The sequence below is a fragment of the Lethenteron reissneri genome, chromosome 69 (genome assembly GCF_015708825.2).
Source record: "Lethenteron reissneri isolate LAM-NWPU_2019-01 chromosome 69, ASM1570882v1, whole genome shotgun sequence".
NCBI classification, from domain to species: domain Eukaryota; kingdom Metazoa; phylum Chordata; class Hyperoartia; order Petromyzontiformes; family Petromyzontidae; genus Lethenteron; species Lethenteron reissneri.
The window spans coordinates 10324836-10350182 of NC_083847.1; the positions used below are offsets into that span (position 1 = coordinate 10324836).

The window sequence follows — 25347 nt, forward strand, 5'->3', positions numbered from 1 at the left end:
CGGGTGGCGATATTTAAGCAGCACACGAGGTACTCATTTGAGGCCGAGTCTACCTTGGGGAGGCCTACGACCGGGTTCACTCTTTACCATGCGGATGGCTGGGGTCTCCCTCTCGCGTGAAGTCCAAGTAAAACCAGTGGGCCAGTTCGACCTACACACGGCACGCGCACGCCCAGGTAGGCAGACATCGTACGTAGAATACTCAGGCAGCAAAGATACAGTGTGTAAACACACAGTGTATACAGGTAGTCCTCTACTTACGATGGAGATGCGTTACGACGACTCCATCGTAAGTCAAAGATATCGTAACTCGAAGATGGCCTAGCCTACCCAGGAGTCTTAAAGAATGGTGATAATTTGGCAAAACGGAGCAATTTTCAGTACCGTAATGTATAAACTATATACTGTATGTATTTATTAATTACAATACTGTATTGCACAGTAAAATGTAAAGTAAAAAAACAAGGTAAATTCTTAGCCAACCTATATGAGCTGCAATTTAATAGAAAGGCGGGAGATGTATACATCCCGGCAGCGTCCCAACGTGCAGTATCGTACCTCGTACGCTGCTGCGTTGGCCTGTCGCGCGAAGTTTAAAATATTTTACAATTTTGTCGTATCGCTATCGCCATCATAAGATCGAAATATCGTAAGTCGGACCATCATAACTTTGGGACTATCTGCACACACAAATAACAATGTATACACACCGTGTATACACACGGGTGGGAGCGGCGGTGCACGCGTTTTTTCGTCGCCACGATCCACCAACCCCCCCCCCCCCTCGCTGCCTCCACACGGCTGGGTCACAGTGCCTCGTGCGTGGCATGTGGACATTTCGGCAACCGATTGTGCGTGATTGCGCAACCGGTTGCTCACTAGTACGTGCGTGTGTTTCTGTGTTCAACTTCTGTCGCACCGTACATAGCCAACTGCGCTAATTGGAGGTGCGGGGGAAGGACAACAAACTAAGCACAGCAACAAGTAGTTCTCAATGTAGTATCATGGTGTGGTGTATAGTGCAGTGTATAGTCGTGTGGTGTATAGTAGTGTGGTGTATAGTATAGTGTATAGTAGTGTATAGTAGTGTGGTGTATAGTGTCATGTATAGCGTATAGTAGTGTTGTGTGTGTATAGAAGTGTGGTGTATAGTAGTGTATATTGTAGTGTATAGTAGTGTAGTGTTTCGTAGTGTAGTATATAGTAGTGTTGTGTATAGTATAGCGTATAGTAGTGTGGTGTTTCGTAGTGTGGTGTATAGTAGTGTTGTGTATAGTCCTGTCGTGTATAGTAGTGTGGTGTATAGTAGTGTTGTGTGTAGTGTAGTGTGTAGTGTAGTGTATAGCTGCTGCGGGGATGAGTGGAGTTAGCGTGACGATGGTTTAACGCCCCTTGGCAAGATCAGCAGCAAAGGTGTTGCTGTGGCGGTTCATTTGTGGTGGGCACTTTGTATGTGTCTCTAATGAGAGCGACCTTATGACGCCGCATTCGTTCGGGCAAACCAGACGCCAACGTGGCTGGGCGAGCACTGGGAAGGATGGCGGGTGTCGGAAGGGTTTGCGGACGATTTGAGCCGCACGAGACCTCGTGGCGATTTGATGGCGGAGCCGCTTGTGCGGTGTTTCGGGGGTGAGTGCGGCTGACGCTAAGGAAGCCGGCGATCCAAGACCGAAGCAGGAGGAGGATTTATCCACAATTCCAGCCGTCGCCTGACGAGGCGAAACGTCACGGTTTACTCAGGTTGTAAATGTGTGCTTGGGCTACACCCATTTCAAACCTTTTAAAACAGTCTGCCTCAGCAGCAGACTGTGCTTTCCCACCTGATGATGGACGCTTGTGTTGTGCCCAAAACGTCGTGATTTATTTTATTTTGTACCTACGTGACTTTACGGAAAGAACCAAAGATTATGGATTCCTGCAGTCACGAAAGCTTCAAATCAAGATTGTGTGCTGTGGGTTTACTCTCCAAAAAACAAACAACCGGATAGTTCTCACTAATTGGCATGTCTCAAATAACATAACAAAAACTTGACTATTGGCTGCGTCTGGTGGTGGTGACAGATTTAACGACGCATTTATATTTACGCGATCTACCCCACTTAAACCTCTGTTGTGGCGAGGAGATGTTAACTACCTCGCCTGGTATACAGGAGGGCGTGAGTTCGATCCTGACCCCGATGACGCCTGCCTGCTGTATATTTGAAATTTGCGCGTTCTGCCTGTGGATGCGTGCTAATTTAAGCACTGGAGTCCATGCATTGCGAGTAATGGCTGGGTCCGGAGTTTCGCTTCGTACCAGTTGCAGTCGACACATTTCAAAGCTAAACTATTAACGGTTTGTATTTTACCAGGTAATGCCCCCACTGTGCTTCGTAGCTTTTTTTAGAAGCGACAACGGAGGGCAGAGGAGCGACGCTCACAACAATGAGCGGAGCGCCGGGCGGCTAAAATGCAGCAAGTTGGCATAGTCGGGGGCACAGCTGGTACATCTGTAATAAAAGACTCGGACGCTTCTCTCTGACTCCGTGTCCTTTATTTGGGTTCTTCGTAATTACCCTCACGGCACTCTCTTAGAGATACTCTGCTTGCAGCCCCCGGCTGCTATCACTATTGTAGCCTCCTTCCTCTCCTTGCAGACTCGCTGCTAACTCCGTGTGCAGACTCCCGCTGCCAACTCCGTATGCAGACCCCCGCTGCCAACTCCGTGTGCAGACTCCCGCTGCCAACTCCGTGTGCAGACCCCCGCTGCCACCTGCAGCCTCCTCGCTGCTCCGGGTCGGTCACCGTTGGCCGACGGTGCCGAACCTCGTTCCCCGCATACGTGGCGATCTCGCCACTCTCCCGCTCTCGCCCTACGTGGCCTACCTCGTTCTTAGTCTCCCGTCACTCCCTCTCCTCTTCCGGTTTCTCTCCCTATAGACCTGACCCCTCTCCCCCACGTGACCTAACTCCTCCCCTCATGACGTCACCTCCGGGAGGTCGTTCACGCCCGCATTACACATCTGCCAGTCGTCTCAGTCAGTCGACCCATGGCACCGCATGTGATAGCCTCAAAGTGCACCTGACCTGGCACAAGCACCTTGGTCACCACCAGTTAGTGGCAAATGGCGGCTATTGTTGATGTGTGTGTGTTTGTATACACTGCATATATGCACTGTTTATGCACTGTGTGTGTACAGTGAGGGGAAAAAAGTATTTGATCCCCTGCTGATTTTGTACATTTGCCCACTGACAAAGAAATGATCAGTCTATAATTTTAATGGTAGGTTCATTTGAACAGTGAGAGACAGAATAACAACAACAAAATCCAAAAAAACGCATGTCAAAAATTTTATAAATTGGATTTGCATTTTAATGAGGGAAATAAGTATTTGACCCCCTCTCAATCAGAAAGATTTCTGGCTCCCTGGTGTCTTTTATACAGGTAACGAGTTGAGATTAGGAGCACACTCTTAAAGGGAGTGCTCCTAATCTCAGCTTGTTACCTGTATAAAAAGGGAGTGCTCCTAATCTCAGCTTGTTACCTGTATAAAAGACACCTGTTCACAGAAGAAATCAATCAATCAGATTACAAACTCTCCACCATGGCCAAGACCAAAGAGCTCTCCAAGGATGTTAGGGGCAAGATTGTAGACCTAGACAAGGCTGAAATGGGCTACAAGACCATCGCCAAGCAGCTTGGTGAGAAGGTGACAACAGTTGGTGCGATTATTCACAAATGGAAGAAACACAAAAGAACTGTCAATCTCCCTCGGCCTGGGGCTCCATGCAAGATCTCACCTCGTGGAGTTGCAATGATCATGAGAACGGTGAGGAATCAGCCCAGAACTACACGGGAGGATCTTGTCAATGATCTCAAGGCAGCTGGGACCATAGTCACCAAGAAAACAGTGGTAACACTACGCCGTGAAGGACTGAAATTCTGCAGCGCCCGCAAGGTCCCCCTGCTCAAGAACACACATATACATGCCCGTTTGAAGTTTGCCAATGAACATCTGAATGATTCAGAGGACAACTGGGTGAAAGTGTTGTGGTCAGATGAGACCAAAATGGAGCTCTTTGGCATCAACTCAACTCGCTGTGTTTGGAGGAGGAGGAATGCTGCCTATGACCCCAAGAACACCATCACCACCGTCAAACATGGAGGTGGAAACATTATGCTTTGGGGGTGTTTTTCTGCTAAGGGGACAGGACAACTTCACCGCATCAAAGGGACGATGGATGGGGCCATGTACCGTCAAATCTTGGGTGAGAACCTCCTTCCCTCAGCCAGGGCATTGAAAATGGGTCGTGGATGGGTATTCCAGCATGACAATGACCCAAAACACATGGCCAAGGCAACAAAGGAGTGGCTCAAGAAGAAGCACATTAAGGTCCTGGAGTGGCCTAGCCAGTCTCCAGACCTTAATCCCATAGAAAATCTGCGTAGGGAGCTGAAGGTTCAAGTTGCCAAACGTCAGCCTCGAAACCTTAATGACTTGGAGAAGATCTGCAAAGAGGAGTGGGACAAAATCCCTCCTGAGATGTGTGCAAACCTGGTGGCCAACTATAAGAAACGTCTGACCTCTGTGATTGCCAACAAGGGTTTTGCCACCAAGTTCTAAGTCATGTTTTACAGAGGGGTCAAATACTTATTTCCCTCATTAAAATGCAAATCAATTTATAAAATTTTGACATGCGTTTTTCTGGATTTTGTTGTTGTTATTCTGTCTCTCACTGTTCAAATAAACCTACCATTAAAATTATAGACTGATAATTTCTTTGCCAGTGGGCAAACGTACAAAATCAGCAGGGGATCAAATACTTTTTTCTCTCACTGTATATACTGTGTGTGTGTTTACACTGTGTGTGTATATATACTCTGCGTTTGTGTGTGTATATACTGTGTGTGTATACACGTATGTTATCTTTGTACTTGCGCGTTCGTGCGTGCTGTGTGTAGATTGAACTGGCCCACTGGTTTTACTTGGACTTCACGCAAGAGGGAGATCCCAGCCTACCGCTGCTCAGCCTCACAGACTTCGCCCGCGCTGATATCCTCTCGCTGCCGTCACCACGCAGTCGCTCACAGTCACTAGACAGAGCGAGTGTCTCACACGGTCACTACACAGAGTGAGTGTCTCACACAGTCACTCACAGTCACTACACAGAGCGATTGTGAGTGTCTCACACGGTCGCAGTTTGTGGTGACGCGGCCCAGCGACAGCTCGTTTAGCCGCTCGTGGCAGGGGTTCGCTGTTCAAGCCCAGCGGCCGCCCTGGTTAAGCCTCTCCCATTTCGATGCCGTACGCTGGCGATGGCTGCTGTCATGACAGTGTTGCTGATGCCGCTGATGATGTTATTGCCGTTATGTGAGCGCTGCTCTTGCTGGTGCGTGTGTTGGCGATGATTCTGCTGCTGCTGAGAGTGTTGCCGATGCGCCACCGTTATGCCGCTGCTGCGGCTGCTGCGGCTGCTGCGGCTGCTGCGGCTGCTGCGGCTGCTGCGGCTGCTGTGGCTGCTGCGCAATTGACGGTGTCACCACCGCCGTCGTCGTTCCCGTTGCTCTCTGGCCTCTCCTCCGTATTTCTGTCTCCGTGTCGTCGTTGTCTCCTTGACGATCCGGCCCCCCCCCCGCCCCGCCGTCCCCTCCACTCTTCGCCCACTGCCCCTTCCTGCTGGGCGGCAACGAGGACGTCGCCTCGGTGCTGCAGGACTGGAAGGAGTACAAGATGGGGGTGCCCACCTACGGCGCCATCATCCTGGACCCCAGCCTGCAGCACGTGAGAGGGGGGCGGCAAGCAAGCACGCACGCACACATACACGCATACACACGCATACACGCACGCATACACGCACGCATACACGCACGCATACACACACGCATACACACACGCACGCATACAGGTACACATACACGCACACATACACGCATACATGCACGCACGCACGCATACACGCACGCATACACTCACGCACGCATGCACGCACGCATACACACACGAGATTTATAAGGGGCACGGAGGTGACCAGTAAGCTCTGAATTGGTCTGTGATAAGGTAGGCACTGATAAGGGATTGACATGTATGTAGTTGTGTAGTGTGTAGTGTAGTGTATAGTAGTGTAGTGTATAGTAGCACACCTGTCAACCCATACATGTATACACCGTGCGTGTGTGTGTGTATACACCATGCGTTTGTGTGTATATATACACCATGCGTTTGTGTGTATATGTAGTGGTGGTATTGACGTGCGCCGGCAGTGATGGATCACGGGGCGCGGGGTTGGGCACGCAGTGTGGGCGTGGCATGGACGCGCGCGCCGGTGGTGAGGCGCGCTCACACAAGCTGGGAAGAGAGGATCGTAGCGAGTGCGCAGTGATTGGTCAGATAAGTGGGTACTCTCAGCGACGTCCGCAGGAGGGGTATAAAGGGGGACGCGCGAGAGCACTCGTGGTCAGTGTTAACCAGTTGAAGACCGAAGACGGGGTGGAGGAGATAGGGGCCCTGTGTGGCTCGGAGCCGAGACTGGGGGGACCGTAGTCCGACGCCCGTGTGGGTCGGGACGGTGGTACCCAGAGCCGAGACGGGCACCCCGGCTGGGTGTGTCCCGGACGGCAACGGGGCGTAAGAGCCCGTGTCAGTACAGCTGAGTGGGTGTTAGTCACCCGTGTAGCTGAGTGGGTGTTAGTCACCCGTGTAGCTGAGTGGGTGTTAGTCACCCGTGTAGCTGAGTGGGTGTTAGTCACCCGTGTAGCTGAGTGGGTGTTAGTCACCCGTGTAGCTGAGTGGGTGTTAGTCACCCGTGTAGCTGAGTGGGTGTTAGTCACCCGTGTAGCTGAGTGGGTGTTAGTCACCCGAGTAGCTGAGTGGGTGTGGGTCACCCGTGTAGCTGAGTGGGTGTGGGTCACCCGTGTAGCTAAGTGGGTGTTGGTCACCCGTGTAACGAAGTCGTAGCTGAGTGGGTGTCCGTCACCCGTGTAGCTAAGTGGGTGTTGGTCACCCGTGTAACGAAGTAGGGTGTTAGTCATCCGTGTAACTACAAGTTGGTGAAAATAAAGAGTGTGCTACCCGTGAAGTCGTCTCCTGCCGAGTTACTACTTTACATATATATACACCATGCGTTTGTGTGTATATATACACCGTGTGTGTGTATATATACACCGTGTGTGTGTATATATACACCGTGTGTGTGTATATGTACACCGTGTGTGTATATGTACACCGTGTGTGTGTATACACCGTGCGTGTGTGTGTGTGTATACACCGTGCGTGTGTGTGTGTATACACCGTGCGTGTCTGTGTGTATATGTTCACCGTGTGTGTGTATATGTTCACAGTGTGTGTGTATATGTTCACCGTGTGTGTGTATATGTTCACCGTGTGTGTGTTTGTATATGTACACCGTGTGTGTGTTTGTATATGTACACTGTGCGTGTGTGTTTGTATATGTACACCGTGTGTGTGTTTGTATATGTACACTGTGCGTGTGTGTTTGTATATGTACACTGTGCGTGTGTGTTTGTATATGTACACTGTGCGTGTGTGTTTGTATATGTACACTGTGCGTGTGTGTTTGTATATGTACACTGTGCGTGTGTGTTTGTATATGTACACTGTGCGTGTGTGTTTGTATATGTACACCGTGCGTGTGTGTGTAAATGTACACCGTGTGTGTGTGTATACACCGTGCGCGTGTGTAAATCAGGTGCTGCTGGTGCAGGGCTATCTGGCCAAGTCTACGTGGGGTTTCCCCAAGGGGAAGGTGAACGAGGATGAAGCTCCTCACGACTGCGCCGTGCGAGAGGTACCCCAATACACATCGACGCTACTTTGGATGACCACAGTCATCATCATCATCGTTGTGAGCAAAGATCAATTCCATTGCTGTCAACCCATACGGTTTACCCCGTATTCTTGGACATGAAAAGTGAGGTTTCAGGTCCGTATGGCGTACAGCCATTTCAATACGGGCAAAAATAAAATGTCTATTTGTTTGTGTTTCTCCCTTTGTGATGGGACTTTGTAGAATGAACGTTGAGATTTATAAGGGGCACGGGGTGATGGATAAGGTCTGAATTGGTCTGTAATAAGGTAGGGAACTGATAAGGGGTTAAGATGTGTGAAGTCCGCTGCTGGATGAAGACCTTCCAAAGGCGTCGCTATCTCTAAACTAAAACTAAACTTTTTTATTATTATACCAAGGTAAGGCCCCACTGAGCTCTGTAGCTATTTTGTCAGAAGCAAACCTGGCCATCGCAAATGACGATAGCTCAACGAAGTGGGGCTGATATGATCATCGCCGTGTGGAAATTTATAGCAGCGGCAAAATACAGGGAGGGAAGAACCGGAGGACGCGGAGATAAATTTGCACAACCACGAGCAGAGAGAGAGACACAGCAACTCCAAATATACAGCCAGGCGTCAAAGTTGGGATTGAAGCCACAACCTCCTGCATACCTGGCGAGGGAGTTAACATCTCCTAGCCACCATGGCGCCCAGTTCTAGAAAGACACACGCATCAATACTTAACCCCTTATACACTCACATCTCTAGATATGAATACTTTTGTTCACATCTCAATGCTCACGACTACGCACACTTGTATGGGGTGCGGTGGTGTGGCGGTTAGTGCGCTGCACTACAAACCCAGTGACCCGAGTTCGATTCCAGTTCACGGCCAACACCAGTGATGGCGATTATCTCAACCGGTCCTGAGCCTCCCTTAGGTCGACTCAACCCCAAATTAGTCCCCGGTGCGGTGTGTAGTAAACAACGACAGTGGGGAGACAAAGGCGGCCGGGCGTAGTGTTGGCGACCCACCCCTTGTGCTACTAATGCTGCTACTTGTGCTACTGCTGCTCCCACTACTACTTGTGGTACTGCTACTACTTGTTCTACTGCTGCTACTTGTGCTACTGCTGCTACTTGTGCTACTGCTGCTGCCACTACTACTTGTGCTGCTGCCACTACTACTTGTGGTACTGCTACTACTTGTGCTACTGCTGCTACTGCTGCTGCCACTACTACTTGTGGTACTGCTACTACTTGTGCTACTGCTGCTACTTGTGCTACTGCTGCTGCCACTACTATTTGTGCTGCTGCTCCCTCAGTTGAGCGGCTGCACTCAGCCGCCTGCCGCCCTCCGTTGCGTTGCTCAGGTGCTGGAGGAGACCGACTTCGACATCCGCGACCGCATCGACCTGCAGGAGTTCATCGAATTGCGCGTCAACGAGCAGCTGGTGCGCCTCTACATCATCCCCGGGGTGCCCAGGGACACTGTCTTCACCCCGCGCACGCGCAAGGAGATCCGGGTGAGGGACCGGGGAACGAAGCCTGCGGATTGACTGACGGGGCCAGAGAGCTGTAAACTAAATCGTCACCGGCTACTGCAGTTGTTAGATGCATCGCTTGTGCGCTGTGCTGTATTTGTTGGTTTTTTATCCTCTCCCAACGCACGGTTTAGTGCGCTGAATGGATGAACTAAGTGTGGCACGCTTTTGGTTCACGTGACAGAACCTTGACGAATTGGCCGTGTCCGGGTGGTGGTGGGTTTAACGACATACGTTCATATTTTATGCGATCTAACCCCCCCCAAAGAAATAAACCTCTGTTATGGATAATATTGGCCGCGAAATCCTACCTACTACGTGTTAAACTAAAACAATTTTTTGTTTACCAGCTTAAGGCCCACTGAGCATTAGCACAAATTAGTTTTTTTCCCTCCACATTTAGAATCGACATAATTCGTTTAGATTATTTTATTATCTTACTGCTATAAATTTCCGCACGACGACGATGATGAACCCACTTGTGTTGAGCTATGATTTGTGATTGCCAGGCCACTTCTGACATAAAAATCTACATAGCTCAGTGGGCTTTACATGGTACGATAAAAACGAGTTTAGTTGTATTTGTATATACTTCATAAAGTGATTTGTTTCCCTTTCCTAAACGTTGCTCTCCTATCGTGTTTGTGAGTATTGCGTTTGTTGTTGTTGCAACGTTCTGACTCCCGTGCCTACCCCTTACTGGAAATCTGTGAGCAAAGAGCTTTATAGCTGATCGGGTTCCGCCTCCTGCAGTCTATACAAGATTCGGATTCAGGGCAACGTAGCTCTGTCTCAAGGAGGGGGCCTTGGATAACACAGACGATAAGGCTCAACGAAATGACTCATCATCATCATTCCCCCGTGGAAATCAACCAAAGACTGCCAAAAGTGCAGCGGTGTGTCACCCTGCCCAGTATGCGTAGCTCTTCTTTGGCTGCGATCTTCATCGAGCACATTGGGGCATGGTTAACATCAAATGCAATTTCTTTTTTAGGTAATACTCGTTTGTTGTCTTAAAACTATAAACTAAACTATTAACATTCTTTTTTCTATTTTACCAGGTTAAGCCCCACTGAGGTTCATATTCTTAGGTTTTTTCGGTAAAGTCACGTAGGTAAAAAATTAAAATTAATCAAAGTAAAATAAAATAAAAATAAAATAAAAATCACGACGTTTCGGAGGCAACACAAGCTTCTGTCTTCAGGTGGAACCGTCACAGCCCGACAGCTGTATCAAGTAAAATGCTTCAAATCTAGAACCCCACTGAGGTATTAGCTTATTTTTGAGAAGCGACCTGGCTATCACAGATTATAAGTTTAACGGAGTGGCAGATATCATCATCATGTAGACATTTATAGCAGCCAAATACTCTCTAAACGCACGGTGACGTTGATTATAAATGTGGAGGGAAAAACAGGAGGACCCGGAGACATATCCACGCGGCCACAGGGAGAGAAACGTGCAAACTCCAAATATACAGCAGCAGGCATCGTCAGAGGTCGGCATTGAACCCACGACCTCCTGCACACCAGGCGAGGAAGTTAACATCTCCCTAGCCACCGTCACGCCCCAGAGCCTTCAACAGCCCCAGCAGTAGCAGCAGCAGTAGCCATTCCCCTCCTCATCAGTGGTCAGCCACAGTAGCTGTATTACACATGCAGTAATTATGTGGAACCGGTCGTGGGCCTCCCCTAGGTCGATTCAGGCTCAAATGAGTACCTAGTGCGGTGTGGAGTAAATGTCACCACTTACGGAGATGAAGGCGGCCGGTTGTGGTGCAGGCCACCCACTCCCTCGTGTGCCGCAGTGCCGGCCTTCATAGGTGCTGCTACTCGCTACTAACAGCACCTGCCGCTACATGGGGGATCTTTGTCTTTGGGAGAATTATCCACTTTCCTAGGTCTGAAAAATCAGTATAGGTTTTTACCCTTTCTGGAAATAAAACAGGAATTGTGTTAAGATGTTTAAACACCGAATAGATACCCTTTTGCACGGAATCAAGTCTGCATTAACCACACATTACCTGTAGCAAAACATGTAAACAAACATGCTCTGATAATACACGCATCGTCTTTGAAACTGATTGGCCTAAGCCAGAGACAGCCGTCTTTATGGCAAGTGTTCGACCAGAGAACGGCAAAAGGAAAACAGCACAAAAGTAATGCAGGTATCTGAGTGCTTATACCTCTGGTCGAGCGGTTGTATCTATGGGATACTTTTTTGCTAGTAATAAAAAATGATGGAAAAATATGGTGAAAAACCAGTTTATATTTTTCCTGAGCAGCTAGCCACAATTACTCACGGCAGTAACTCAGCCTTGCATCTCTCGCGGCATTTGGTATGAATGAAGTCCCTGATAGACTCTTCCCCCAGAGCATTAAGGTTGTGGGGGGCAGGGGAGAAGGGGAAGCTCGCAGTCGGTTGACTCTTCGACCAGGTCCAGCGTTTGAAGCATGTCCCTCTACAATAGGGGTGGGGAATGTTCGGCCCGCGGGCCATGTAAGGCTCGCGAAATCATTTGGTCTGGCCCTGCCAAGGCCACCGCAGGCGGGACTCGAAATTCAATAAATCTAGGAGAAAACCTGGAAAAGCAGTTGCGAGTAGCAACATCATCAATACCAGCTAACATCACACGCCTCACCAAAGAGAAGCAGTTCCAGCCATCAAATTAGGGGTGAGTTAATGAAATGTTTGACCAAATATAACAGGCAAATTTTTAAGTTGATAATTTTGTATGGCCCGCAAATGTTAAAAATATCCAAATGGCTCTTGGCAGAAAAAAGGTTACCCACCCTTGCTCTACAATCTCAAACTCGCCTGTACGGCGGCGGCGTTTTCTCAAAACTCACTCGGCCGATGGGAACGTTTGCGCGAGTCCACCCAGCTGACTAATACGCATTCAGCGATCTTTCTCACAACCAGCAGCCGGTGAGGTCCACTCGGTTTAACGTTTGTAATCCGAACCCACACGAAAAACCAATGTTAGCCGAAGTAACCTCTTCGTCTAATTCACTTATAAAGTAAAAAAATTAGTAAAATAAGTAACAAAACAAAGTAACAAAAATCAATGAGGTTTGCACAACAAGAGAGAGCTATTTTCACCGCCCAAATACAGAAAAGGTATAATGTTAAACAAAGCCAAGTCGAGGGCGAAACCCGCTCGTAAATGGGACTTCGTTGATTGGCTGAGGGCGTGGCTCAGCCCCCCACTTACGAGCAGCTCTGATTGGCCGAAATTGGCGCAACTGCGTGCACGCATATAACGTTGACACATTAACCGTTGTGTCAACGTTTTGTAAAGTTCAGTCGAAACCAGGGGCGGCGGGTCACTATGTGAGGCGAAACGTTAACCACAAAAACTGTTAAGCGATGATGTCACTGTTAACCGTGGGACTGTAACTTCCCTGACCCCGTGCCCCTACTGGACATCTGTGAACAAAGAGCTTCACAGCTCATCGCATTAATCTCCCTGCAGTCTAAATACAGATTATGACAAAGATTCTGATTCTGACGAATCAGTGACTTCCCTCTCTCTCAATAACCACTACTGCTAAATGATTCATATTTATGGACCGTTAGAAAAAAATGTTTTCTTGAATTTTATTTGTTTTTTTATAGGCGGTATTTAGATCTTAGGGTTAGGGTAGTTTAATCCGGGATAGTTTACCTAACCTATTTTTTTTTTAACATGTAGTAGGGATTTTGCAACTAATATTCATAATTGAGGTTATTTCTTGGTGTTAGATTCTCTAAATATAATGCGTCGTTAAAGCCGCCACCACCACCCGACACAGCCGATCAGTAATAGGGTTTGTCACGTGAACAAAACGCGGCCAATTAGTTTACTAGTTCAGCACGAAACCCGCTGTTGTGTGTTGGAGAGTAAACCCACAGCACACATTTACAATTCGAGTAGCCGTGACGTGTCGGCGGTAATTACAGCAACAACAACCGGCTTCATCAGGCGACAGCCACAGTTGTGGATAATTCGTCCTTCTGTTTTAGTGAAGTTTGTGGGGAGCGCTGGGCACAGCGGTTAGCACTGGGCTATGCTACGAACCCAGCGACCCAAGTTTGATTCCCGATCCTGGTCACCACCACCGGTGACGATTATTTGAACCAGTCCCGGGCCTACCCTAGGCTGACTCGGCTTCAAATGAGTACCTGGTACGGTGTGTAAATGTCGCCCCTGGGTAGACAAAGGTGGCTGGGCGTGGTGCTTGCTTGTCATCTGTAAGATGCACCTCCCATTCTTCCACTCTGGTGGTGGGTGTCCGTCTAGGACCCCATTCAAACCCACAATGGCCTGGTCTCAGCTAGCTGATGAAAGTTGCAAGCAAGAATTTAATCATCGCTTGCAGCTGAGGTTCGCATTGTTCCCCTCCCCCCTCTTCTTGATGCCGAGGGAAAATGAGCGAGGTTTATGACTGGGGCTCATGCAGCTGCAGTGGCTGCTTTGCGTACACGGTCCAAACCTCCCCCGGACCCTGGCTGATGGCGGAGTTGTTGCGGCTGGATGAGAAACAGCGACAGGCCCACTTACACTGTCTACAGAATCCCACGTCGGAAAATGAGGAGGCTTACCACAGCCTTCGCTCAGAGGTTCAGAGAGGCATGCGGCGCTGCAAAGATGGGTGGTAGTCGCGGATTGTTGAGGAGATGGAGTCTTTCTCAGTAGCCTGTGATCACAAATCACTCTAACTCCATAAAAAATACCTTGCAACACCACACCTATCACCATCATGAGGGGAAAGAAAGCTGATCAGATCTCCAACCCCCAGGAACAGGTTTGCATGTCTGAGAATTTCTGTGAGGTTTTGGGGGAGGGGAAATTCCTCAGCCTGGAAAACATCGTGGGGCAAAGTGGGGATGACCCTAGTGAGGCTGCGGTGCCTCAAATATTGGAAGAAGTCACCCCGTGTGAGTGGCTGGCTGAAGTGCCATTTGTTGAGGAATGACAGAAGGTGATCCAGAGTCTGAGACCAGCAAAAGCGGTGGGCAGAGATTATCTCCCAAGCGAATGCTGAGGGAGGGTGGCGTTTGTGGGCAGACTGCCCTACATCACATCATAACAACTCTCTGGAGCACTGGACAGGTTCCGCAGGACTGGAAGGATGCCCTGGTGGTCCCCATCTTTAAGAAGGGGGACCGCACAGACTTTGACAAATACAATGGCATCTCACTCCTCAGTGTGTTGGGAAAGGTACTGGAAAGGATTATTCAACATCGCCTTGCCAGGCACGCTGAGGAGATGCTTGTGGATACCCATTGTAGTTTCAGACCAGGGCGGTCCATCACAGATACCATATTTTCTGTTTGTCTGCTTCAGCAGAGGTGTAGGGAATTCCCACATGACCTACATCTCTGCTTTATTGACCTGGTCCAGACCTATGATACCATCAATAGGCCTGGGATCTGGGTTGTTCTTGGTGCTTTCAGAGGGCCTGAATCTCTGCTCGCAATCATTAAGGACTTTCATGATGGTGGGCAGGCCCAGGTAAAGTTACGTGGCCAGGAGTCCGAGCCATTCCCTGTTAACCTTGGGGTGCGACAGGGATTTCTTCTGGCTCCCACATTATTTAACATATTTTTCGACCACATAGTTCGTGAATCCCTTCTATGGCTGTACCGGAGGAATCTCCATCTGGTACAGATACAATGGGAGGCTAATCGATGCCTGGGTGTAGTCGAGGGATGGCTCCCTCTTGGTCAACCATGTAATGTCTATATTCTTGGGTAAAGTCACATAGATAGGTTCAAAGATAATAACAAAAAATAACAAAAAACTACTGTAGTTTTTTGTTATTTTTACGTGACTTTACGTGACTTTTCCGAAAGACCCAAGAATATGAATTCCTGCAGTCACGAAAGCTTTAAGTCAACATGTCATGTCTGCTGATGATGGTGATTGCTGCTCACTAAGTGGAGGAGTTTGAGGTGCTGCTGCTGAACCTGGAACATGCCACTAAGAGGTGGGGCCTTACCATCAGCCCCTCCAAAACTAAGCACTCCTCCGCCTCAACTCCCCATTGGTGATGGGGCGGTTGTGGAGAGAGTGTAGAGTTTTCCATACCTGGGCAGTGGGCTTATGACCAACTCCGTTTTTACAGCAGAGGTCTCACTCTGAATCAGTCGAGCGGCATATTTTCTTCAGCTGCGTAACGCTGTGTAGAAGCTACCTGGTCTCTCGCCCCACACGAAGCATTGGGTCTTCTTGGCCACGGTCGTGCAGCACGGGCTAGAGAAGAGATGGAGTGATGTGGTGCAAGATGATGTGGAGCTGTGTGGACTTGCCGATGACTGGTACCAGCGGTGTCAAGATCGGCCTCTGTGGAGGAGGCTCGTGAAGGATGCTAATGGGCAGTCAGAGACAGTCGCCCTCCAGCAACAACGGAGAGCAGGGGAGCGACGCTCACAACAACGAGCGAAGCGCTGGGTGGCTAAAACACAGCAAGTTGGCACATTAGGGGGCACAGGTGTTGCATCGGCCAGTCATCTCAGTCAGTCAACCCATGGCACCTGGGTCTGTCCCGTGACCTGTCAGCGGGCATTTGACATTTCACGTGGCCTTGAAGTGCACTTAGCCTGGCACAAGCACCGTGGTGACGTCACCGCCACTTCCTGGCGAATGGTTGTTGTGTGTCTGTGTACGTTTGTCGCATATCTCATCTCATGCGCTACGCTCCGTGTGGTGTCGTCACATCGTGTCTCTCCTCCCTCCCCCTGCTATCCTCTCTCTCTCCCCATACACACGCACACTTATACACGCACACACCGATCCACACTGATACACACTCACACACCGATACGCACACACACACACCGATATATATTTCGCACCGATACACGCAGAGCATCGAGTGGTTCCTCATCGAGGACCTCCCCTCGCACCGGAACGACGTGATGGCCAAGACGCGCATCGGCTTTGGCCCCAACAAGTTCTTCATGACCATCCCCTTCATGAAGTCGGTGCACACGCAGCGCACACACACACACGCAGCGCACACGCACACATACACGCAGGCAGCGCACACGCACGCACACACACGCAGGCAGCGCACACGCACACACACGTTGTACACATTAGCGCAGCACGCACACATAACGCACATGCACGCGTAACACTCACTTGTATATCGTACACGCATAGCACGCATGGATGCATAGCGTGCACACACATAGCACACACACAGAACTTGCACATATAGCACACGCACATGTGTAGCACGCACACACATAGCACACACACACATATACCACACGCGCAAGTATAGCACACACACCTAGCACACACACCTAGCACACACGCAAGTATAGCACACATGCACGTAGCGCACATGTGTATAGCACATATGCACGCATAGCACACACGCATAGCACACACACAAGTAGCGCACACAGACAGCACACACAAACACATAGCACACACGCGTAGGGCACACATAGCACAGACGCACACACAAGCGTAGCAACACAGCACACATGCACTGGTGTTGACGGTGAGCAGAAATTGAACTCGGGGTTGATGGGTTCACAACAGGGCGCGCGTGCCTGTGCTCGCAGCGCGCGAACCACTATGCTACTGCTCCCCACCCACACACGCGCATGCCTGTCAATCCCTTGTCAGTGCCCTACTTTATTTACAGACCAATTCAGACCTTTTTGGTCACCCCGTGTCCCTTATAAATCTCAACGTTCATCCTTCAAAGTCTCATCACAAGGGAGAAACACAAACACATCGACACAAATAAGATGTGTTTGTTTGCCCGTATTGAAACAGCTGTACGCCGTATGGACCTGAAAAGCTCAATTTCCCGTAACAAGAATACGGGTTAAACCGTATGGGTTGACACCTATGCACGTGTAGCAACAGCAAAGACAACAACAACTTCCATTCGCCACTAAGTGGTGGTGACGTCACCATGACGCTTGTGCCAGGCCATGTGTACCTTGAGAGTGTCGAAAGCCCGCTGGCAGGTCACGGGGCTGACCCAGGTGCCACGGGTCGACTGACTGAGATGACTGGCTGATGCACCACCTGTGCCCCCTACTGTGCCAACTTGCTGTGCTTTAGCCACCTGGCGCTCTGCTCGTTGTTGTGAGCGTCGCTCTTCCACCCTCCGTTGTTGTTGGAGGGCGACTGCCTCCAGTAGTGTCCTTCACGAGCCTCCTCTACAGAGGCCGATCTTGACACCGCTGGTACCAGTCATCGGCAAGTCCACTCAGCTCCACGTCCTCCTATACCACATCACTCCATCTCTTCTCTAGCCCGTGCCGCGCCCGTTTAGCCCTCTCGATCCGGCCGAACAAAAGCTATGAGACATCTCCTTTACCAGTGGCAAAATATAGTAATAGGTTTTTACCCTTTCAACTGGTATAAAAACTGACACCTTTATACAAGGCATCATGTTTGCAATAACCACAACACAAGCAGTCAAAATGCAAACAAAAATAAACAACTCTGATAATGATATGCACTGTCCTTTAAGTTGATTGGTCCACACCCGAGACAGCTTTTCTTAGAGCCTAGTCTCCATTGGTGTTGAACCAGATGACGCCAAAAGGCGTACAACTCAAAAACAGTGCACTATCAGAGTATTGAGAGCTCGGGGTAAGCAATTACACTATGATACATCTCCTTTACCAGTGGCAAAATATTTCGTTAAAGTCATGTAGAATGAAATGAATTTAAATAATAATGACGTTTCGATCGCAACACAAGCAACCATCATCAACATCGCGCGTTTCGAGTGTTTGGCTGCTGCTATACATTTCCACACGATGATAAGCTCCCTTTTGAGGTGCTATTGCTTGTGATAGCCAGGGTCGCTTCTGGAAAAGAGCTACATAGCTCAGTGGGGTCTTGCACCTGAGCTAAGTGGTGTGGGTATGCGTAACATGGTGTGTGTGCGCTGCATGTCAATGGTTGGTTGGTAGTGTAGCGGTTAAATTTCGATTTAAAGCTTTCGTGACTGCAGGGATTCATTTTCTTGGTTCTTTCGGTACAGTCACGTAGAAGGGAAATAATAAAATAATAAAAATAAAACAATACAATTCTCACGACGTTTCGATTGCAACACAAGCAATCATCATCAGTCGCTGCCCGTGGTGCTAACGTAAAAAAAAAAGCCACTTTTTTCAAAAAAATTATTGCTGTGGTTTTCACACCTGATGATGATTGCTTGTGTTGCAATCGAAACGTCGTGAGAATTTAATTGTTTTATTTATTTTATTTTATTATTTCCCTTCTACGTGACTTTACCGAAAGAACCAAGCGGATATTACGCTGCGCTACGAACCCAGCGACCCGAGTTCGACTCCCGCTCATGGTCACCAACACCAGTGACGATTATCTGAACCGGTCCTGGACCTTCCCTAGGTCGACTCAGCCTCAAATGAGTAGCTGGTGTTGTGTGTAAGCATCGCCGCTGGAGAGACAAAGGCGGTCGGGTGTGGTGCTGGCCACCCACCCCCTTGTGTGCCGTTCCGGCCTTCATAGGTGCTCGCTAACAGCACTTGCCCCAATAGTCTGTTTAGGCTATACGAGGGATCTTTGTGTGTGTGTATGTGTGTGCATGTGTGTGTGCATGTGTGTGTGTGTGCTCCCCAGGCATCTGCGAGAATGGATCGCTTCTCACTCTCCATCTCCGGCAGACAGCGGTTGGCTCAAGCAGCCCTCACACAGCAGCAGCAGCACCACGTGAGTACACACAGCACCACGTGAGTACACACAGCACCACGTGAGTACACACAGCACCACGTGACGACACAAATCATCACCACGTGACTACACACATCATCACCACGTGGGTACACACAGCACCACGTGGGTACACACAGCAGCACCTCGTGAGTACACATAGCAACACCACGTGACTATACACATCATCACCACGTGAGTACACACAGCACCACGTGAGTACACACAGCAGCACCACGTGAGTACACACAGCATCACCACGTGACTACACACAGCAGCACCACGTGGGTACACACAGCACCACCACGTGAGTACACACAGCAGCACCACGTGACTACACACAGCATCACCACGTGAGTACACACAGCAGCACCACATGAGTACACACAGCAGCACCACGTGAGTACACAGCAGCACCACGTGACTACACACAGCAACACCACGTGGGTACACACAGCATCACCACGTGAGTACACACAGCAGCACCACGTGAGTACACACAGCATCACCACGTGGGTACACACAGCAGCACCACGTGGGTACACACAGCAGCACCACGTGACTACACACAGCAGCACCACGTGGGTACACACAGCAGCACCACGTGACTACACACAGCATCACCACGTGGGTACACACAGCAACACCACGTGACTACACACAGCATCACCACGTGAGTACACACAGCATCACCACGTGGGTACACACAGCAGCACCACGTGGGTACACACAGCAGCACCACGTGACTACACACAGCATCACCACGTGAGTACACACAGCAGCACCACGTGACTACACACAGCAGCACCACGTGGGTACACACAGCAGCACCACGTGACTACACACAGCAGCACCACGTGACTACAAACAGCAGCACCACGTGGGTACACACAGTACCACCACGTGGGTACACACAGCAGCACCACGTGGGTACACACAGCAGCACGACGTGAGTACACACAGCAGCACCTCGTGAGTACACACAGCACCACGTGACTACACACAGCATCAGCAGCAGAATCATGGCATTCAGAATGAGAACCTGTATTTATACTGCAGGAGGAGGAATTCGATGAGCTATAAAGCTCTTTGTTCACAGATGTCCAGTAGGGGATCACTGGGTCAGAACGTTACCACAACAACAAGCACAATGCTCACAATCACAATAGGAGGGTAAAGTATAGGAAACGTAAACAAATCACTTCCATCTAAAATATACAAACACAATTAAACTTTGTTTAAATATTGCCAGGTTTAAATCTCCCACTCGCTATTTAGTGACCAGGCCATCACAAACGATAGCTCAACGAAAGTTGGTGCTTATCGTGGCCATCAATCTATGGTCTGGAGTAGGCGGTGGTGTCTCTGGCGCATTATGAGCCAAAGTTCAGACCTTGTGGTGATATCACCGCCACTCGGTCAATCATGAATGGCGGCGTGTGTGTGTGTCTGTGCAGGGAGCTGTAATGTAGCGGTTAGCGCTACGCCGCGCTACGAACCCGGCAACCCAAGTTCGATTCCCGCTCATGGCCAACACCGGTGATAACGATTATCTGAAGCGGTTCTGGGCCTCCCTAGGTCGACTCAGCCTTAAACTAGTACCTGGTACAGTGGTGTGTAGTAAACGTTGTCACTAGAGGGAGACAAAGGCGGCCGGGTGTGGTTACTGGCCACTCGCCCACCCACCCGCTCGTGCACCACAGTGCTATACGGGGGGAGGGGAATCTTTGTCTCTGTTGTCTTGTTGTGTCCCCACGTCTCTCAGGCGGCAGTGGGAACCCAAGCTGATATCGAAGCAGAGGCAGCAGAGATATTTCATTCAACAAACCCAGAATGAGTTCAACGAGATCCTGAAGGTGAAGGTGAGAGCTCGATGCTCGCGCAGTCGAACGTCTCCGCTGAGCTGATCGGCGCCGGCTGCCTCCGTACGGAGCAAAAGAAGTTCAACGTGCATACATAGACACATACGGGATCTTTTGCCAGTGTCAAAGTATGAAAGATAATAGGTTTCATTACCCTTTCTGGCAATAATAAAACAGGAGTTGTGTGAAGATGTTCAAACACCAAATTAGATACCTTTTGCAAGGCATGAAGGTTGTGACGATAATCATCGTTGAGTTATCGTTTATCGTTGCCCTGTTGTAAATTCTCATCGACAGGGTCAACCCCGACCTCGCAACCAAAATTCACCCATCCACAAAAAGAGACACAGCCAGGTAAGGGCCGCTTGAATCACGGGGTGACGCAGGGAGACACGGGGGAGACACGGGAAGAAACGGGGGGGAGACACGGGGCAGACACGGGGAGACACGGGGGAGAGGCAGGGAGACACGGGGGGGACACGGGGGAGACACGGGGAAACATGGGGGGGACACGGGGGAGACACGGGGGAGACACGAGAGACATGGCAGAGAAACGGTGAGACACGGGGAGACACGGGGAGACACGGGGAGACACGGGGGAGAAACGGGCGACAGCGAGATATACGGGACATAGTGAGACATGGGGAGACACGGGGACACAGTGAGACACGGGCGAGACACGGGACACATCACTAAACTATGTTTATTTGACCAGGTAAGGCCCCACTGAGCTGTCTGGCTCGTTTTCAGAAGCGACCTGGCTCTCACGTAATGATAGCTCAACGAAGTGGGCTTGTCATCTGGTGGAGGGGAAGCACGTCCATGAGGGACGGAGGGAGAGGGAGCTATGGAATCCATCTCGCACGCCATGGCATAGATGGATTGTGACATCACACAGATTGGTGATGGCCTTGGGCAGCCTTCATCCAGCAGTGGATAGATTATGGTTGATGATGATGATGATTGTGAAGCGATGTTGACGTTCTCTCTCTGTGTGTGTTGTATCGTTGATGTTGATGTTCTCTCTCTCTCTGTGTTGTATCGTTGATGTTGATGTTCTCTCTGTGTGTTGTACCGTTGATGTTGATGTTCTCTCTGTGTGTGTGTTGTATCATTGTTGTTGACGTTCTCTCTCTGTGTGTGTGTTGTATCGTTGTTGTTGACGTTCTCTCTCTGTGTGTGTTGTACCGTTGATGTTGATGTTCTCTCTCTGTGTGTGTTGTATCGTTGATGTTGATGCTCTGCTCTTGCTTAGGTTCCTCCGAGGCTTCAGGCGAAGAATTCTTCTAATGTCGCAGCCGCCTCCAGCGTTGGTGAGCCGGACATTAACGACAGCAGACCCTCGATTATTCGGGCTAATAACGGGGAGGACGGCCGCAGATAATTAAAAATTGCGGATAATCCAAAAATGTAATCATTTTCCGCGGACCTCTTAGCCAAAAAACTCTAAAAGAGGTACGCATTATTTCCCCTCTGTCTGGTTCTTTCCATTTTTCTGAACAACAACAACACTTTGTTTTTCTCCTGTTCATCCTGCTACACGTGTGTGTGTGTTCATCCTACGACACGCGTGTGTCCATCCTACACACGCGTGTGTCCATCTGGATCTCTGCGGTATTCAGGAGGTCCGGTGGACCGGCTCTGGCCCCTGCCACCATGAGGGGCGGACAGTCCTCTACTGTGGGCAGGAGACTGCCAAACAACAGAGAATAGATCTTCTAAACAAAAGAATGAAGGGGGAGTGGGAAGCTGTCAGCCCCAGGCTACTTTGGGCTCGTCTTCCCATCAACCAGAGGTGGGGAGTAGTGGTCGTGGTTACTTATGCCCCCACCGAAGATGAACATCAGTGGAGAGATCCAGGCAAGGCCGACGAGTCAGATGCCTTCTATGACCTGTCACAGGTGCGAGCTAAAGTGGCCCCTCGGGATAGTCATCCTGTTGGGTGACTTCAATGCCCAAGTTGGTCATGATGCTGGCACCTGGTCTGGAGTGACTAGAAGGCATGGGCCAGATCAGCTCAATAACAACAGTAGGAGGCTGTTAGACTTTTGTGCAGCCTATGAGCTTGTAATTACCAACACGCTGTTCCAGCATCGGCGCGTCCACACAACATCATGGATGAATGCCGGGTCCAAGCAAGAACATTTACTGGACTACATAGTGACGGAACAGCGGATACGGGCCCATGTCCTTGACACCAGCACCCACCATGGAGTTGATCTGCCCACTGACCGCCGGCTTGTCATATGTAAGATGCGCCTTCCGTTCTTCCGCTCCGGTGGTGGTTGTCAATTCTAGTATGCCATTCAAACCCACAGTGGCCTGGTCTTAGCTAGCTGATGAAAGTTGTAAGCGAGAATTTCGTCATCCATAATCAACGTTTTTGGGTTTAGATCGCGTTATTTATAAATGTGTCGTAACCCTCCACCACCCGACACGGCCAATCAGTAAAAAAAGTGTCACGTTGACAAAAGACAAATTAGTTCACTGCTTTAGCCCACCGGTGTGTTGAAGCGCGAAACCACAACATTTACAATTTGAGTACGACGTTTCGCTGGTAATTGCATCCAGCATCATCGGGCAATTTGTCAACGTGACACTTTTTTTACTGATTGGCCGTGTCGGGTGGTGAAGGGTTACGACACATTTATAAATAACGCGATCTAAACCCAATAACGTTGATTATGAATAATATTGGTCGCGAAAGCCTACGTGTTAAAATTTCGTCATCGCTTGCAGCTGGGGTTGGCATTGTCCCACACTCCTCCTGATGCCAAGGGGAAATGGGCGAGGTTTAGGACTGTGACTCATGCAGCTGCAATGACTGCTTTGGGTACATGGTCCAGACTGCCCTAGAGACCCTGGCTGACAGAGGAGGTGTTCAGGTTGGCTGAGAAAAAGTGAAAGGCCCATTCTCACCGTCTCCAGCATCCCACATCAGAGGCTTACCGCAGCCTTCGTTCGGAGGTTCGGAGAGCTGTGAGGTGCTGGAAGGATGAGTGTTGGTCGCGGGTTTCTGAGGAGATGGAGTCTGCATCATCAGCCTGCGATCACAAATCACTTTTTAACTCCCTCAAAAGTTACTTACAGTGTCACACCTATCATCATCATTAGGAGAAAGAAAGGTGATCCGATCTCCAACCCCCAGGAACAGGTTTACAGATTTGCTGAGTATTTTTGTGAGGTCTTGGAGGAGGGGAAATCCCTAAGCCTGGAAAACATCATGGGGCAAATTGGAGATGACCCTGCTTAGGCTGCTATGCCTCAAATAATGGAAGAAGTAGTCACCCCCTGTGAGTGGCTGGCTAAAGTGCCATCTGTTGAGGAAGTACAGAAGACAATCCAGAGTCTTATATCAGGAAAACCGCCGGGCAGAAATGATCTCTCAAGCAAAATGCTGAGGGAGGGTGTCATTTGTGCTCATAATAATAGTCTGGACCACTGGATGGTTTCCGCAGGATTGGAAGGATGCCCTCGTGGTCCCCCTCTTTAAGAAGGGGGGCCGCACACACTGTAACAACTACAGGGGCATCTCACTCCTCAGTGTGCCGGGAAAGGTTCTGGCAAGGATTATTCAAAATCGCCTTGCCAGTCACGCTGAGGAGAGGCTTGCGGAGGCCCAATGCGGTTTCAGGCCAGCCCCACGAAAACTAAGCATCTGCCTGGGTATTTTGTGCCATCAAACACTCCACCACCACAACTCCCAATTGGTGATGGGGCAGTTGTGGAGAGTGGAGAGTTTTCCATACCTGGGCAGTATGCTCATGACCGGCTCTGATTTGACAGCATAGGTCTCACTCTGAATCAGCCCAGCAGCATTCCACAGGGTGTTTCAAATAGATGGACCCAATTTCAAAGCAGTACTGCTTTGAAATTGGGTCCATCTTTTAAAACACCCTGTATTTTCATCGGTTTCGTAATGCTGTGTGGAAGCTAACCTGGCTTGTCGCTCCACAGGAAGCATCAGGTCTTCTCGGCCATGGTCATGCCCTCCCTTGTCTATGCTTGCAAAACATGGACCCCCCCTAATGGAACATCTTCGCCAGTTAGAAAAATCTAGGCTGGCCTGCCAACGATTCATCCTGGGTTAAACCAGTCTGGATTGTGTGATGAGCTCTCAAAACCCTATTATTATATTTTGGTACTGGAAAAGGAGGTTTAATGATGTAGATGCTCACCCGAGCCATCATTACTTTGATAGTGCATTGTCTTTGAGCTGTACGCCTTTTGGCGTCCTCTGGTTGAGCACCAATTGGGTCGAGGCTCAAAAGAAAGCCGTCCCTTGGTGTGGACCAATCAGTTTCAAGGACAATGCAGATATTATCATAGTATGTTTTTTGTTTGCTTTTTGACTGCAAGTATTGTGGTTAATGCAGACATGAATCCTTGTAAAAAGGTTTCAGTTTTGTTGCCAGAAAAAAGGAGAAAACCCTATTATTATAGCTCTAAAAATCCTTGAAAGTCTCATTGGTGAG

General features: G+C 49.5%; 1 protein-coding gene across 1 annotated transcript in view; it reads left to right on the plus strand.

Annotated features, from left to right (window-relative positions):
• DCP2 (decapping mRNA 2) overlaps positions 1–25347 on the plus strand; it is a 32867-nt gene that overhangs the window by 4491 nt on the left and 3029 nt on the right. The window contains exons 3-11 of the mRNA XM_061579396.1: positions 4943–5033; positions 5635–5762; positions 7687–7785; positions 9140–9292; positions 16163–16275; positions 18921–19010; positions 20776–20872; positions 21170–21226; positions 22128–22185. Of these exons, the coding sequence (XP_061435380.1) occupies positions 4943–5033; positions 5635–5762; positions 7687–7785; positions 9140–9292; positions 16163–16275; positions 18921–19010; positions 20776–20872; positions 21170–21226; positions 22128–22185 (886 nt within the window). The remainder of the gene's footprint in view (positions 1–4942; positions 5034–5634; positions 5763–7686; positions 7786–9139; positions 9293–16162; positions 16276–18920; positions 19011–20775; positions 20873–21169; positions 21227–22127; positions 22186–25347) is intronic.